Source organism: Bactrocera tryoni, chromosome 5 (genome assembly GCF_016617805.1).
Source record: "Bactrocera tryoni isolate S06 chromosome 5, CSIRO_BtryS06_freeze2, whole genome shotgun sequence".
Taxonomy (NCBI): domain Eukaryota; kingdom Metazoa; phylum Arthropoda; class Insecta; order Diptera; family Tephritidae; genus Bactrocera; species Bactrocera tryoni.
The window spans coordinates 72583080-72600544 of record NC_052503.1 but is presented as its reverse complement, the minus strand read 5'-3'; the positions used below and the strand labels follow the sequence as shown (position 1 = coordinate 72600544).

At 34.5% G+C, this 17465-nt stretch overlaps 1 protein-coding gene across 3 annotated transcripts in view; it reads left to right on the top strand.

The window, feature by feature from the left end:
- Window positions 1–17465, top strand: part of LOC120779114 (calcium-transporting ATPase type 2C member 1) — a 182783-nt gene that overhangs the window by 42160 nt on the left and 123158 nt on the right. Inside the window, exon 1 of one of the 3 annotated variants that reach the window (XM_040111298.1) lies at window positions 3944–4331. The exons of the other annotated variants lie outside the window; for them this stretch is intronic. Within the exon in view, the coding sequence (XP_039967232.1) occupies window positions 4026–4331 (306 nt within the window). The 5' untranslated portion in view covers window positions 3944–4025. Of the gene's footprint in view, window positions 1–3943; window positions 4332–17465 lie in introns of those variants that run through there. 3 annotated transcript variants of the gene reach the window in all.

Genomic DNA, 17465 nt, shown 5'->3' with positions numbered 1-17465 from the left:
AAATATTAAAGTTCGTTTGTTTTATAACTTTAATCACCTAGCCAAGCACACTTTATAAAATTTAGCTATTTTTTACTATATTTCTCCCAACAGTTTTTCTTTAGCTTGAATGCGTAAACTTCATGAATGAGAGTGCATTACATAACTTTAAGTTTTGCTCAAATTGGCTCCGTTCTTTAAATTTACTACACATCTAGCCATAAATTTAATTGTCTTCTCAGTCTTCTGCACATTTCCACAATTAATTCATAAGTCATTTGTATTTTCTTCGAAAACATGACTTGCAAACATGCCTGTTGCATACTTTTTGGCGTAATTTGCATATAAACAAATTAAACAAAGCACTCGTGCAAAACAAAATAAGCTGCTTACTTGTCATAGCAACAATCAAATTATTATAAATAAATTGAAGTATACAATTTGGAGCTGACAGCAGCGAAAGCGACAGCAGAGATAGTATAAATTGTAGCAAAACTACGGAATCAATATGTGCATACAATTGTATAAGTCTTATATATACAGCCTTATAATATATGGTTATTTGTGTGTATGTTGTCAGTATATATGTGTATATAGCAAAAAACGAAATTGGCAGACAAATAGCAGACATTGTATATGCTTTGCAAGCGTCAGCAGACAAAAATGCTGGCGCAGCCTTGTTTTGTCGACAAACGCTTATTTAATGTGTTTGTTTTTATAGCTGATGTATGCGTATCTTATTGTTTATGCGGCGATGCTTGTAATGCGATTATATATCTATGGTATATGCTTGTATGGACCTAGACCCAGCAGGAATTTGATGGACGCGTTACATTATAATTCACAGTCACGATATTGTGGTAATGATATACTGAAATATTAAGTTTGCCAAGAAGTATGTAGCAACCCTAAAACATATATATGTATGTATATTTATGTACTGCATGTTGAGCTGACTCGATTAAGTCGTGTCCCTCTATATATACATATGAGAACTAGTCCCTCAGTTTTTGAGATATCGATCTGAAATTTTCTACACGATCTTTGCTCCTCACAGAGCCTCCTATTTGTTGAAATCACCGATATCGGACAACTATAGTATGTAGCTGCCATATTAACTGACAAATCCAGATAAGGTTGTTGTAAGGAAAACATTTTTATTTGATATGACATCTTCACGAAATTGCGTCTGCTTTATTACAAAAGTCAATGCTATAATATCTGAAGAAATATTTGAAATCGCACTACTATAGCATATAGCTGTCATACAAACTGAACCCTAAGAATTAAGTCTTTGTCTGGGAAACTGTTTTGTTTGTCAAAATATTTTCACGAAATTTACACAGGTTATTGTTCAAAACAAAGCATTGAAAAATATCTTGAAAATTGTAACAAAAATTTTTGCCACTTCTTATAAAATAATTTCCATTAGGGTTTGTTTTTCTGCCACACTGTCACTGTTGCTGTAAGCCCTTTCCATCGTCATAAGTACTGATTCTCTTCCTCATCAACATACACGACGCATAACAATAGTGCTGCCATTAATGTCTAAAGTTGTAATAAATAATGTAATTACGTCATATAACAACGGTGCGGCATGGGAAAACATATAATAGCAATAATAGTAACAACGTCGGTAAAATATAGTAACAGCGCACAACAACAAAAACATGTTTGCAGATAAATTATATTTTTTTGTACAATAATTTCCACGCACTCAGCAGCTCAGCGGTGAGTACAATGAGTGGATGGAGCGCTTAAAATGATGATACAAATACTGTGAGTACACGTAAAGTGGGAATGTCGAAATGCAGATAACGTATACGCAGTGGTGTACAGTGCTTGCTATTTATGGTGATACAAGCGTACGCATTCATTTACAAAGCTGCCAATGATATGCTTAAGTAATGCGATATAATGAGTGGGTGTATATGCATATATGTTGTTGTTGTTGGTATACATACATATATACATAAGGATAAATGTGAACAGTCGTATATATCCACTGCTCGCATGGCATACCTGTGCGTAAGTGTAGTGATTGTGGCTTCGGAAAGTGTTGAAAAATACTACAAAAAGAACAAATACTACCAAAACTCAACAAAGGATAAGAAATCAGCGCTCATCATTCCCTAACCGCCATTTAACGCTTATAATGATTTTCAGCTATAAGGTTTACTCGAAATTGAATTTCTCTGCATTTAAAAAATTAGCTGAAAAAATGGTATACATTTCACAATCGAAACCATGCACTCAAATGGAAAATTTCCGCAATGAAAGTAGTACCGTTATGCAGTTGAAATTGCTGTGTTTCATGCAATACCCACCTGTGTGCGCTTCTTTGTATGTATGTGTGTGTATGTTGAGAGCAAAAGTAATGGCAAGCATTATAGGATTAATAAATGCATACAATAATGGAATTATCAAAAGCTGAATTTAATTATGAAGTTAATTAAAATTGCATACATTCTGATGCGATTAACTCATGGAAAGCAGTTAGCCGATATGACGACAGGGGTAATTGTAAAGCGTGTGAATTACCATAAGTGGAAGCTGGTGTGTGTGGAAGTTATGTAAAAGCAAAACAAAAAAAAGCAAATTTTTTGTTATTAAAGAGAAGTTACGAAAGAGTGACAAGATATGTAAATGAAAATAATAAAGTATCGTTGCGGATTTCAATAAATTTTATATCATACGGTTAAAGGATTCTGTGGAATATAGACAAGATTAGGTCTACAAAAATCAATAATTGATAAGTTTTGAAAATATTGGTCTAAAGCAAGAAACAGAAGTTAATTTCGGCTGCTCCGAAGCTATAATACCCTTCACAAACTCAAGCTTTCTTGCAAGAACTGGATTTCGGTCAGTCAGTTTGTATATCAGCTATATGCTATAGTGATCCGATTTGAACAACTTTTTCGGAGATTCCATCATTGCTTTTGATAACGGTTTTTGTAAAATTTCGTAACGATATTTTGTTAAATGTAAAAATTTGCCATAGAAGGACTAGGAATGTTCATTTTGTATGACAGCTATATCGTATTGTGATCCGATCAGAACAATTTCTTCGGATATTATATCAAAGCTTTGTAGAATAATCCATGTCAAATTTCGTGCAGGTATCTATTCAAATGAAAAATTTTCCTGTACAAGCACTTGATTCCGAACGTTCAGTTTGTATGGCAGCTACATATATGATATAGTGGTCCGAAATCGGCATTTCCGACAAACGAACAGCTTCTTGGGGAAAAAAGAACGTGTCAAAAATTTAAGATCGATATCTCAAAAACTGAGGGCCTAGTTCGAACTCAGCACGTCATGCTGACCATTTAGAATCTCTGAGCTTCCTTCTGGCTGTTACAAATTTCGTGGCAAGCTTAATATGTTCTGTTCAGTGTATGAAAACAAACACAAGCAACAATTTTTTGCAGATAATAAGTTCTGAAGAAGTGGAAAGAAGGGAGTATGGGTGAGAATATAAGCTTAAATTCTCTCTTTAAAAATCAATACTTGATAAGATTTGAAAATATATGTAAACAAAAAATAGTAGCAGCAACTAAGGCTAATTTCAAAAAAATTCCGAGATTTGAGCTCCCACAAATATATTCACTCCTTCAAATGGCTTTTTTCTGACATCTACTACTAAATCAGCTTTTGTTCCTTAAACTTGTGACTTTCTCCTCTAATGCCTTTTTACTTGTATTGCATTTTTTTTTAAACTAAAATCACCGCACCGCAACCCTACAACTTTCTCATATTTTCCTACCTCTTTCCCTTCCTTTTTTCATTATCTTTCAGTTTATAATTCAAAAATGTTTTTCTTTTCATTTTCCTACAGCAGGTTTGTCAAATTAATTTTTATTGCATCTAAAAAAAAATTTCAAGTTCGAAAAATTTCTTGTAGAAAATAAACAAATTGTTTGTGGTAGCATAAAAACCTCTTAATCTCCACTCTAGAACAGCGTTTGAAATACATACACAAAAGTGACGCCACGCCGCACGTATTCCTCAAGTGAAGCGGTGTTTATTGCTTAAATGATTTCAAAATGTCAAAATTAGTCTTGGTCGCTAAGAAACTGTTACGCAAGCGTATAACCGATGCAGCCGATAGTGCACAAGCGGCCGAAGATGAGGCTAACCTTCCAAGCACCTCGGCGGCTGCAAAGCAAAATAAAGCCGCTGCACTTGCACACATACAGCCCGAAAAGGTATTTGGCCACATTAAAGAGACGCAAAGAAGAGAGCAAGAGGAATGTTATATTGATTTTAAAGCTGATGAGGCCTCAAAACAGTTGATTGCTAAGGAGGAGTGGCAGAATGAGGAAGAGTTAGATAAGCTTTTGTTGCAACAGGTATGCGCTAGAGCTGTATGCAGCGAAAAAAATATACACAAAATGAAAATATTTTGCCAAAAATGTGATCATTAGTCTAAAACTTACTAAAGCGTGCTCGATTGAAAGCATTTTTTTTCATTTTGACTCTTTTTCTATTACCATACCTTTAAGTTTCTTTGTACTGAGACCCACAATTTGTGATACATTTTTTTCCTCTTCTTTTTTCTCATTTTTTCATTTCCTTGTGTGCACTAATTTCCATTCACCGCTAAGTACCCTTGTGGCTACTTAATTTCCGTTTTCAGCCTTGCTTTTGCAAACCACATTTTCTTATTACATTTTGTTTCTGCATAATTTCCTCCATAGGCTGGCAAATGTTGCATGAAAGCACGCATAATTATTTCTCATCTTTGTTTCAGTGTTTTTTTTTGTACTGCTGTCCGCTTTCTTGTGGTTTCTACTTTGGCTGCATTCGCGTTTACAACAGCCCTTTGTCAGCGGCATAATTAATCTGTGGAGTGTAGTGCTTCGTGTTTAGGTTATTATTTAGTTTGAAAGTGTGGTCGAGCTGGTCAAAAGATTAAAGTTTTTCTTTCTGGTACAAAAAACAAAACAAAAAATTTGTAATTGTTTTTAGTAGACTATAGTTCAATATCATAAAGCAAACGTATTTACATTGCCCTCTTTGGTTATTTATTTAGTTAATAATAGAAATTATATATTTTTCGCGAAGTCTGCTTTATAAAAATTATCTTGAAAACCTGATTATTCAAGATTATTGTGCATTTTACACTCTCGTTACATTGAAATTCATACATTTTAGGCTATTCACAATCCATGCTGATTTTTTCATTCGTTTGTTATTGAGTAATTTTAATTCTCAATGAGTTTATAAAATAATTTCTATACATACAGGATTACCATTTCAGTACTAGTTCTTTGTAAAAATACTGTTATTTTCTTAAAAATTTATTGATATCAATTTCAGTTGAAAGTTTGACTCATAACTATTCGGTAATTTACTGAGATTTCATGATAGCTGTTAACTCTCTACTCAAAACTCTAATTGCTTCTGATTTATATACATATATAATAATAATAGAAAATTTTCTTTTACTAATATTAAAAAAATTTTCTTTTGTTTTACAGGTAAGTGCATAATTGATCTCTACTCAAAATCTTAAGTAAGTTATATGTTTATGACAGTAGCAACGACAGAACTCTGTACGGTAAGCTTTTATAACACTTTCATATAACTTTAGCAAAATTTTTAATAAAATATTTCATATTGATAGTAACTGATTGAATTTGCTAAAAAAACTGATTTTGACTTTGAGTCGAATGAAATTGAGCTTTTTTACAAACTTTCAAATTTAGCGCTATTTATCAGGTTCGAGTAAAAAATAAATGAAAAAAATATTTTTTATTTTGAAACAGTTTATGTTAATCGTGAAATTTTTAAATTAGTTTTGCAAGTAAAAAATATTTAGCCGAAAGCTCAGTATTGGGCTTTATTTAAAAAGCTTTTTCAGTGAAGTTTTTTTCTGCAAGTTATGAATAAATTCACACAAAATAATAGTAGCTAATTGAATTTGCCCTCAAAACGGACCTTTACATTATCAAAGTTGAAAGAAAAAGAGCGTTTTAGAAGCTTTCAAATTTAGCGCCATCTATAGAGCTCAAAAAAAAATTTCTAAAACAGTAATATTTTTTCCTGAAGTAGTTCAGGTTATTCACGAAATATAATATATAAACTAGTTTTTAAACATTAACATTTAGTCGAAAGCTCAGCGTTCAACTTTACTGAAAAGCTTTTTTCTAGAAAGTTTTTTTTCGGGTTCAAATTAGACATATATTTTTGCGAAAATATTCTTAACTCCGTTAACTCTTTTAAAAGAAAATAATATTTAGTCGAAAGCTCAGTGTTTAGCTTTTTTGAAAAGCTTTTTTTCCGATTCAAAACGCTCCTACTTTGTTTTCGCGAAACTACTCTTAACTCTGTTAGGTCTTTTAAAATCAAATAATCTTTAGTCGAAAGCTCATCGTTTAGCTTTTTTTGAAAGCGGTTTCTTCGGGCTGAAATCAGTCAGACTTGGTTTTCACTAACATAATACATACCATGTATTTTTTATTTGAATATTAAAATTTCTATGGAGCGGTAGCAATTTTAATTTATGTACATATAAGACTATGAGTACAGTACGACTTTGGCCAACGCATGCTATGATCGTCTTCGTATATTACTGTAAATACTAAAGCTTAGCCAGATTAGGTCGTAGAGTTGATCCAAATTTGTAATAGAGGAGAAAGTGACAAGATGATTGCACCTCGCCTTCCTTCATATATCCTTGATAAAGAACGTTCAACAAAATATTTAGTCACACCGCGTGTGTATTTATTGGACAGCGTTTAGCCAGAACAGCTACAAACTCGAAGTGATTGAGTGCCCTAATTCCAAGTAGCTCCTTGCGTTAGAACGCAAGATAACCTCGGACAACTAACTGATCCGCTTCGAACCGCATGAAATTGGGGTAAGAGCACCGAACCTAACAAGCTCATTTCCTTTGCAGTTTCTGGCGATTCCACTGTAACCAGGCACCCACACAAGTCTTATATGGGAAAAACTGGCAGCAGGTGCCAATGTGGTCATACGCTGTCCTTAACTAGTTTCGAGCGCTTAGTAAAAACTCCGAAGAAATCCATATATTTTGACGTGTTTCCTCGCTCTTAGCTTCATTCACAATGAACTCTGTCACATACATATGTGTGGGTGTATAGGTAAATAAACACAAATGCAATTCAACTTTTGTAATTTCGAAGGCGGTCGTCAGGAAGTTAAGCCATCAGTCATGTCAAAGTGCGCGCAACAGCACGTGGGTTTGACAACTTTGGGTCAAGGCGCGTAATAAGCTGCCTGTACATAAATCCATTTTAATAATGCGCAATTTAATTTTCAAAATTTTTATGATAAATGATGTTAAAGCGCTTTTGCTAAATGCTTACATAAGCGAGACGGCAAAGTTAAATTGCTACGTTGCTAGTAAGATTGCCAAGCAAAAGCAACCAAACTGGCTACAACATAATGAAGAGCAAATTAATGAATGCAATTTGAAGAGCTGACAAGTCAAGACACTCAAAGGCAGAGGAGAGAACTTAAAAAGTTTTGCCAAGTAAATGAGAAAACAACAAAACCAAGAAATATTTTCGAAACATAAAAAGCGCTTAACGAAGCGCATGAAATTAATTGCGAAAATGTAACGATTTTTTGATGCGCTGTAGCGAAATTATAATAACTGACGTGGCCGAAGAGTGCAAAGCTTCTTTTTACTTGTTTGGAAATTCTTGCGATTTTTTGAAGACAGCAGGTGCGCTTGCACGCAAGTCATTAGCATAATAATTATATTTTTTTCCACTATTTAATCGCGCTTCATTAAAGCGCCTTTTCGTTGCAGTTGTTTATATATATAAGTGTGTTGTTGCTGTGACTTGTGCAGGTCAGCGTCTTGCAAGCAGTTTTGTTGCTTTTTTGCGCTAAAAGTTTATTAATTTGCAGTCGCTTCACTTTATTATAGACAATGCCGCAAGCCAAGTGCTGCTAAAGAAACTAACACGACCGCACAAGTTCAACGCGTAAGCTTGTCGTGCTGAGCCTTGCATACTTACAGGCGCTGTAGCGTTTTGGCGCTTAATTAAAGGCAACGCTAATTTTGTTACTTTGCTAGTTCGCGCGATTTAGCCGTTTTAGCAAGCGTAGCTGTGGGTATCTGGTCTAATTCTGTGGCGGCAGTGTTATATTTTTATATTTTTTTTGCACTTAAAACGCAATTTACTTAGCATATCATCAACTTTTTCTAAACTGCTGTGACTTTTCAGCCTATTTTTTTTTTTAATTTTTGTTATTTTAATTTTTTTTATTCAAAACTTTCTGCTCTATTTTCTAGTGTCGGTCTAGTGTCGGTAATTAAGTCACTTGTTGCTCCACAATCTCGCTTTTACCATCCATCATAGCTACCCTAGCTGAACAGCGCTACACTGCTACTTTGACCTCAGCTTTCCTGTGCGATATTCCTTCTGCCGTCATTGTTTTGCTGTTTTCCCCAGCTGGCATTTGTTGTGGTGCACTAGCGTTGCCCTGGCAGCATATTTTTCCATGAAATTATTTTCCGTTTGATTTTTTCGCTCCGCAATTCCCCTTGAGTTTATTCAACTTTGTTTGATCGGTTTTGTTTTTGTCCGCTCATCAGCGCGCGTGAGAGTTAATTTTGCTTTTTTTTCTGCTTTTTGTTTAGTTCATTCGTGGCAATTCAATTGAGAGCAGCTGGCAGCGAAGTCGTGTTTGCCGCCTTGCCTCTAAACGCCTGCTGACGCATTTGTTGCTCGCGTTCGCTTAGTCACTTTCATAAGTTTCTTCATACGCTTCATATACGCTTAAGTACTCGTTGAAGTATTCATGTATGTATGTATGTGTAAATTACTTAAGTGTGCTGAAGCAACACGTTTAATTGCTTGGAAAAATTCAAAGTGCTTCGAGTGCGCCAGAAATCAGCGCATTTTTTTACATTGTCCGCCTTAGCACATGTTTTCTACGCACCTCATGTTTTTTGAATTCGCAAAAAAATCATGTCGTCATATATTTTTTGTAAGTCGGGGTCAAATTTGATCAGATGGCGGTAGCACAAAATTTGATCAAATGGCTGGTAGCACTTCCCTCATACGCGTTTACTGGTAGGTTGAACGGGTTTGATAACGGGAACCCGAGCTTTGGCATGCAGCAGCAACACTTGAGGTCATAAGAAACTGTAGTTCCTTGTTTTTGAATTATTCTCAGCATAATATGTATGGCAAAAAAGCGAAGATCTTCGTCCAACCAAAAGTATATGATAAGCAAAGTTACTTGTGAGGTAATGCAGTTCGCTCTCCGGACTGGATAACCTCTGATGTATTTCATCTGACATCTTCATAGTGAAGTCTGCACGCCTCCTGACCATATTGTTTAGTGATTTCAACGACAGTTAACTTATTACTTTCATCCAGGGTCTTCATAAAGACAACATAGATTTTTACTGAATCATTGTATAAAAAGAGTGTTGCCTCACGGTTTCGATTTTTTTATATGAAATATAGTTCAGAAGCTCGGCCATAATCGCTTAAGCGATGTCTACGCCAGTAAAGAAGCAGATGAAGTTCATAAACTAATATCTGCGATTGCTTTCACCTCATCAAATTCAAAATCATATAACGTTTTTAGCTCTACTTTCTGAATAACATGACAGAAGTGATAACAAGGATAGTCAGAAATAAATTTATTCTGATTCGTTTTAATGGTGAGTGAAAAATTCACAACCCTTCAAATAGTGCTATGGCCTTCATCTATTACTGAAAGCTTTCACCCTTGACTGAGAGGTTTCATCTTCGACTTCTTCGAGTTCTTCTTATAATACAGATGGAAAGTGAACAATATCGCTTCAGATTTGCAAAAGCTTCGAAATCGATTTAGTATGTTTGAAAATATAAGTATATTTGGCATACTCAGTTCAGATATAGATCCCTATAAAAGCTGCTTCCTATACCTCTTAATGACTTTATGAAAAATTAAAAATCATTTGAATGGTGCGAGAGCTTTCATCTTTGACTGGCAGCTTTTACTTTTGACTGAGAGCTTTTACTTTTGACTGAGAGCTTTCACTTTTGAGTGAAAGCTTTTCATATAGTGTATAAATATACTAAAATTTTTCAATACACTCGATGGATTTCGGAAATTTTGTAAAACTGAAGCGATATCGCTCACTTTATTGCTCAATTTTCGAAATACATCGAGTATATTGAAAAATATTGAAAAATTTTAGTTTATTTTAGGTATTTAGTTCCTATTCAAAGTACTCAATATAAAGTCAAGTATGCAGTCTCAATTTCTTAATATTCATACATTTTGTTTTTACAAAAAAATATTAAAAGCATATATGAAAAGAGAAAAGAATAAAGCTTGAATCACTCAATTTGAAAGTATGGATAGTTATTTCCTATAAAAAGGACTGAAATACCAAATTGTCAGTTCGGGTCACTTAACTTAAAAATGCATATGTATATGTACAACGTATTAGGGTGTTCAAAAAAGTCCTTTCCTTAAATATGGTGAAATATCGTCCGAAAGCTCTTAATATTAATATCAACAGCTGGCGCTTTGGAAGATATTTGCACGGTATCTCAAGAAAAACAATTAATGTTTACTTTTGGGCCTACCCAAATACATAGCACTCCAATTAAACTCTTTTCAAGCAACAATAAGTCATTTATTCCAACGATTTCAAGGATAAATTTTGTAAAATATGCATAATTGTTGTTTGCTTACGCTCGGCTAGTTAGTGTGCTGTAACAACATAAATATTTACTAACAAACTCTTACATTTTTTAAACGGACAAAGCAAATGTTGTTGCAAACGGGGTCACACGGCAAACAAACAAAAACAACATTGAGGTTAGGAAAAGTGGTGCACCAAAGCAACGAACAACATTGACAGCAAGTGATTGGCAAAAACGTTTGCTTATATGTGTATTGCACATTGTACAAAATGCAAAAGAGCAATCGTCAAGGCACATGCTCTACAAGCGCGCTGAAAAGTATGCTATGCGCGCATAGCAATGTGTGTGCAGCGCACGTTTGCCATATGCTGCAATGAAAAGAGTTGCACCAACAGTGTTTTTTATGTAGTTGGTGCATGCATGTGTGCGTTTTGTAAACGTTGTAAGTGATTTCCATTCGGTGTGCTCAATGGCTCGCCACTTTTCAAACTTGTTTGTGGCGCAAAAATGGTGAAAACTATTTCCACAAATGTACATATACATATACACAAATACGCAGTTAATTTTTATTTTTATTTTTTTCTACTGTTTACTACGCTAAATAAAAAATAAAACGCACTCAGCCAGCTTACAGCGAGGTCCATCACTGCGATCACTGCATTTTTCGCATATATTTTTCAGTTTTCTGTGCTCTTGACTTCCTTTCTCTGCCGCTATTTGTCGCACTTTTCTCGCTCAGTAAGCGGCTTTTATTGGAAATGCATTTTATGCGTCAGCTTTTGGGCGTTTTTAGTTTTTCTCTTGCATATGCGGTGCGTATCAGGAATTTCGATCTTCTCTGCTGGCGGCTGTAGCGCACAGTTTCTCATTTCCGTGCTTTTGCACGGCATATGGCGGATTGCCGGTTCACTTCGATAATCCAAATTCGTGCAGTGATTTATTGGATTTTGTTTGGCGGCTCTAGAGGCGCGGTGTTGTGTTCAGTGTACCCCATGGGAGCAAATATTGGAAGAAAATATTGTGCATGGAGTGGTTTAAATGAAAGTATTTCTTTTCCGATTTTTAAGTTGAGCCATATACTCGAGTTTATGGTTAACTCGTTTTTCTTTGACTCCTTTTCGGAGTCACTTTGCTCTTTAATAATATTTTATATAAAAATCTGACTTCTTTAAACACCAAAAACTATAACCCTTGAATGTTGTTCATAAACACCATAGCTTAAACACGTGTTTATAACTCAAAATAGAACATTGTGTTAGTCAAAATCACTGTAGATTCTACAAGTATAAGTTACTTCAGTATTGATTATATGTGTTATCTTGTGCTATATTTCTAGTTTTTGATTTAAGTATGATGATTAAAATTTTACGAAAGCATAATATTAACTTAGATTAGACCAAGTTTGGTTAGGTTAAGTTTATCTGGTAAGCCAGTAAGCCCCGCATAGACCAGTTTTGATCCTTTGCGATACCAGACAGAGTCCAGATTTTAGTTCCATGAGAAGTAGTCATACTTTAGGATGCCTGTGCTTGACGCGAATTTTAACAGACTCTGCGGCTTCACTATCGATACCTTTTCTAGTGTATCATACCGAGGGGACGCCAGGTGCTTACAGTCTAGTCTTACCGATGAGGGACAGATGCACAAGAGTTGCTCCATTGTTTCCTTGGTGCACTCTCATTTCCTGCTGCTTTCTCGATTTGCTAGACCAAGATAAAGTGAATTACAATACTTTAAGTTATACTATGTTGTGCTATCTTAAGTTATGGCATGTTATATTATGTTATGTTGTGTTATGTTGTGTTATGTTATGTTACTTTATGTTATTTTATATTATGTTGTGTTATTTTATGTCATGTTATGTTATGTTGTGCTGTGACATATTCTGTTTTGTATTGCTATCTTGTGTATTTCTAGCTTTTTAGTCTATTTTATGGCTGCGCTAGCTTATGTTTTATTAAGTTTAAGTTGAGTTAAGTTATGTTAAGTTAAGTAAGTTAAGTTAAGTTAAGTTAAGTTATGTTATGTTATGTTATGTTATGTTATGTTATGTTATGTTATGTTATGTTATGTTAAGTTAAGTAAGTTAAGTCAAGACAAGTTCAGTTCAGTTAAATTAAGCTAAGTTCAGTTAAGTTAAGCTGAGGATAGTTAAGCTGAAGTAAGTTAAGTTAAGTTAAGTACAGTTCAGTTAATTTAAGTTAAGTTAAATTAGTTAATATTATAATTATGTTATGTTACATTATTTTATGTTCTGTTATGTTATGCTATGGTCCGTTATATTATGATCCGAAAATATTTATTTTCAAAGTAATCTCCACCAGATGTTATACTTTTATACCAACGATTTTTTCAGTCCTCGAAACACTTTTCATAAGCACTTTCCGGGTGTTTTTTGTCATAATGTATGAAGCATATCAAAGCACTTGATGAAAATACTATTTAGTCCATAACCATTTTATAATTCCTTACATTTTAACAAAATGTATATAATACCAATTAATGATATTTAATGAGCTTTTAATAAAACCATTTATTCAACCCAAATAAATCTGCTGAAATAAATCATAAACTACATGACAAATTACTGCATTGGCAATTTACTGCTTACTTACTTAACATACTGACGTATACAAACTCATTTATACATTTATATGAATATATGTATGTATTGAATATTTCCCACGCGAAAAATTTATTTAATACACAACCATTGGCTACAAAAAATGTGTGTTTGCATTATATAATACTCGGATGTACTTTTTAATCGCTATGCCAGGCCATAAAAAAACATAAAAAAAATTGAAAGTAATAATATATGTTAATAGAAATTAATTACTTTATAGCATCAGACAATTACTGGGTTTTATACGCAAGTGTGAATATATTTTCATATTTTTTGTTGTTTTGAAACATTTTAATTAACAATTTCAAAAAATGCCTGCAAATAAGTTAATTAAGTTGCTACCATTAGCTAAAAGTAAATTATTACAATAGCGCATGTTGTTTTTGCTGCTGTTGCAATAGCTGTTATGGCTTATTACATACGTCACACACACTTACATTTACACATTGCGTGTATATTAAATTCCAAGTGCTATTAAGTTACAAATTTGCTCAAACCAACAGTAGCGTTAGCGGCGTACAGGGCGTATGAGTGCTACCTGACGGTGCACTTAATTGAATACCATATTTGTTATTTGTTAATGTGTGTGCATATATAAATGTGATATGTGCGCTGTATTCAAGTATGCAAGCTATTGTAATTGCACTATGTTTACAATTACATTAAAGGTATTAATGATTGAGTGAAGTGTAAGGGGAGATAAGTGGTTGTGCCGCATATGGCTTGTTGCTAGACAACATGGCGTATGAGTAACATTTTCGAATGCAGTGAGGGAGTATGTGAGATTTAGGCTAACTGGGCATATTAATGGCGGTGTTTCGACAGTTTTTTGTGCGTAAAATATATTTCTGGTGATTTCAAAAATTTAAATGTTAGATGAAAATTTTCAACGATTGCTTTTAGATTTCTGGATTTATGGATTTATAGTGATTTTTTCAAATAGTTTATCTGCTGTAGGTAATGTCAGAACTGCAAATTGTTTAATGAAGCTAGAAGAAATTTCGACAGCTTATAACTTGTAGAATATTTCAAAGGAAGTATTAGGTTACAGTTTAAAAAAGAGTACTGTTAATATTATATTACAATATTTTCACCGTTAAAGTCGTATTGTCATTATAAAAATCAAGTTATTTCTTTCTTCCTCTTTTAAAAAATATATATCTACTTTATTATTAAAAATAAGTGCTCTAAATAGGGTATTAATGTCACGACATTCAAAAACGCCTCTCAAAACGTCAGAGTGCCATATTCTTATAATTTCTGTAATCATCAAATGGCAGTCCGTATAAAAATATATTAAACATTTTTGATGACAAAAATTGCTTTAGCCTTCAAACATTCACCGTTTATATTTTTCTGGGTTAAACATTCGTTGTTGATGCGCGTGTTTGCTTTTAAATATTAAAAAGGTATAAACACACATAACAAAAAAGCAACAACGGTCTGCCATCATCCTCAATTTAAATGCATGTGCACTCTAAATGCACTACAACTACAACAAGCCGGCGACCCACAGCCACACAGATAGTGGCGCAGGCACCTACTGATACACACAAACGCGCAAACCCAAACCAGCGCTGTCCATCATGCGCCAAAAGCAGCTGCTAAACTAAAATCTAGCACATCAACTCACTTGCGCCGCATTGCATAATGCATAATGCAAAACCTTAAATGCAACTGAATTTATATGCAGCTGTGTATGGCTATATGTATATGTAGTTGTAAATATTTATGCATATACTATACATATATTTGCGTTTGAGTTTGCCTTGGCATGCAACCAAAGTGTGATCTACGCCACGTCAACAATCTTGTGGCAGGGTGTGGTTTTAAACAGTTGCCAGGTTACTCGGCGTTTTAGTGCCGGTGTTCGCATATAGATGTTTATACCCTGGACAGGTTAAATTAAGTTCGCCATGAAGTTTTTAATACTGAGAGAGAAAGGTGAAAGACTTTATAAAATATATTACTGATCATGGTGAAGAGCTGAGTGGATTTAGGCATGTCCATCTCTCCGCCTATCAGTCTGTATATAGACGAATGATCCTTGAAGATATCGACCCAAAACTTTTCACGTCTTCTTTTCTCCCAAAAAAGCTGCTTATCTGAGGCAGCCGCTGATTTTGGAACACTATATGATATAGCTGCCATACAAACTGAACGGTCAAAATCAAGTCCTTGTATGGACCATTTGACCAGATATCTGCACGAAATTCGGCATACAAATTTTCCTAAGAGAATGGTGCAATCTCCGGAGAAATTGCTCAGATCGGATCACTTTATCATATAGCTGCCATACAAACTGAACGATAAAAATCAAGTCTTTCTATGGAAAACTTTTTTGCCTGATGAAAAATCTTCTTCAAAACTTAATATGGAATATTATTTAAAGCAGTGCTAAAATAACTGCAGAAATTTTCCAGATCGGCCCACTATAGCATATAGCTGCCATACAAACTAAAAGAGAAAAATCAAGTGCTTGTATGAAAAAGTTTTTTCTTTGATGAGATATCTTCACGGAATTCGGCGCAGATGGTTGTTTCAAACAACGGCACAATCTCTGAAAAAATTATACAGATCGGGTCACTATAGCATATAGCTGCCATACAAACTGTTCGATCAAAATTAAGTTCTTGTATCAAAACTTTTTAATTTTGAGTGGTGTTTAAGTTTCAGTGCCAGCGAATTTAACTATTTTCTTGTTACATATACACATATTCTACTCACCCACCTAAAACACGGCTTGGCGCCTTCTAACGTCACACCTCAAACGTGCGCCTTAATCACAATTTATGTACGCTTTGCTCAGCTTAGCATTCCATAGTATGTTATGTATGTGTGTATTAGTGACTGCTGCTTTATTGTTTTTGTATGTATGTGTGTGCTCTCTGACTATCGCCCGCTGTTCGTGGCTAACACTGCTTGCTCGTATTGTTATCGCATGGTCAAATGCATTCATTCGGTTGTGGCATAAACACCGGTTGCCAGCGCAACAGCTTTACGGTCATTTACCTCAAAATAAATATCGTAACACAATCGTACAAACAATTCAATATTTAGATTGCAAATTCTAAAAATACACAAACACACACACAAACGTTTACATATATTTGTTTTTAGCTGTGTAGTTGAAATTGATGATTGCGGTTGCACTTTATTTGCATGCATAAATTTTGATTTGGCATTTCTGACTCGTGCCACAGACGCTGCGTGAGTTGTACTCACTTAATTGCTAGATTTGCTGTTTGTTTTCAAATTGGCTATCATGTTTATGATAAATTTAAATTACCATTTGCTTGTTGTTATGCTTAAAGAAGTAAATTAGCCAAATTGGTTTTTAACAATGAAGTCTTTGAAAAATTCATTTCCAGATTACTGAGCTGTGTCAGTCCAAAAAAAGTCGAAATCTATAAAATCTACATCAGAGGCGGTCAAAAATCAAGCTGTTGCTCAAAATTTTCTTTGATTACCGGGGTGTGTTTTACCATGAATTCATTCCAAAGGGCCAAACGGTCACTATTGACCTAGCTACTTGGCGTTTGCCTGAACAAATATGTCGTAAACGATCGGAATATAGTATGATTGTGACTGATTTTAAGGCCAACCAAGTAACGAGAGTAATCGCCAGCCAGCGTTTTGGTCAGATTTGGCCTTCTGTGACTTTTGTATGTTTTCGAAACTGCAAAATAGGCTTCCTGTGAAGCGTCATGAGTCCAGTGAAGTTTAGCCGAGGTTTCTAATAAGTGTAAGGAAAGTTTAGTTAAATGTTGGCATGCTTGTATTACATCGAGAGGAGCATATTTTGATTTCGAACTTTCTCACGACATTTTGGTCTACGCAACCGGCACGGACCCAGAGTTGTATCCGGCCATGGACTGTCAAACAGGCAGCATTCCTCCAAATTACTTCAGTAAGGTCTCCTGCTCGTTTATAACCACGTAAAGAAGAAGAAGAAGAGTCTTCTGCTGCTATAACAACAACAATATTTGTACTAAAATTTTTGGTAATGTTTGACTTTTGTCAGTCCGGGTCAAAATTGATCAATAGGTGTCCATATTTAAGCGGTCTGTAAGTAAGTCCTTTGAAACATTTTTCCAAGCAATCATTTGATCGATAAGAAAGATTCCGACCCGACATTTTAGTCTACGTAACCTATACGGACCCAAGTTTTTATAAGACCAAGGCCTGTCAAACCGGTAGCATCCCACCAAATTAGTTCAATAGTG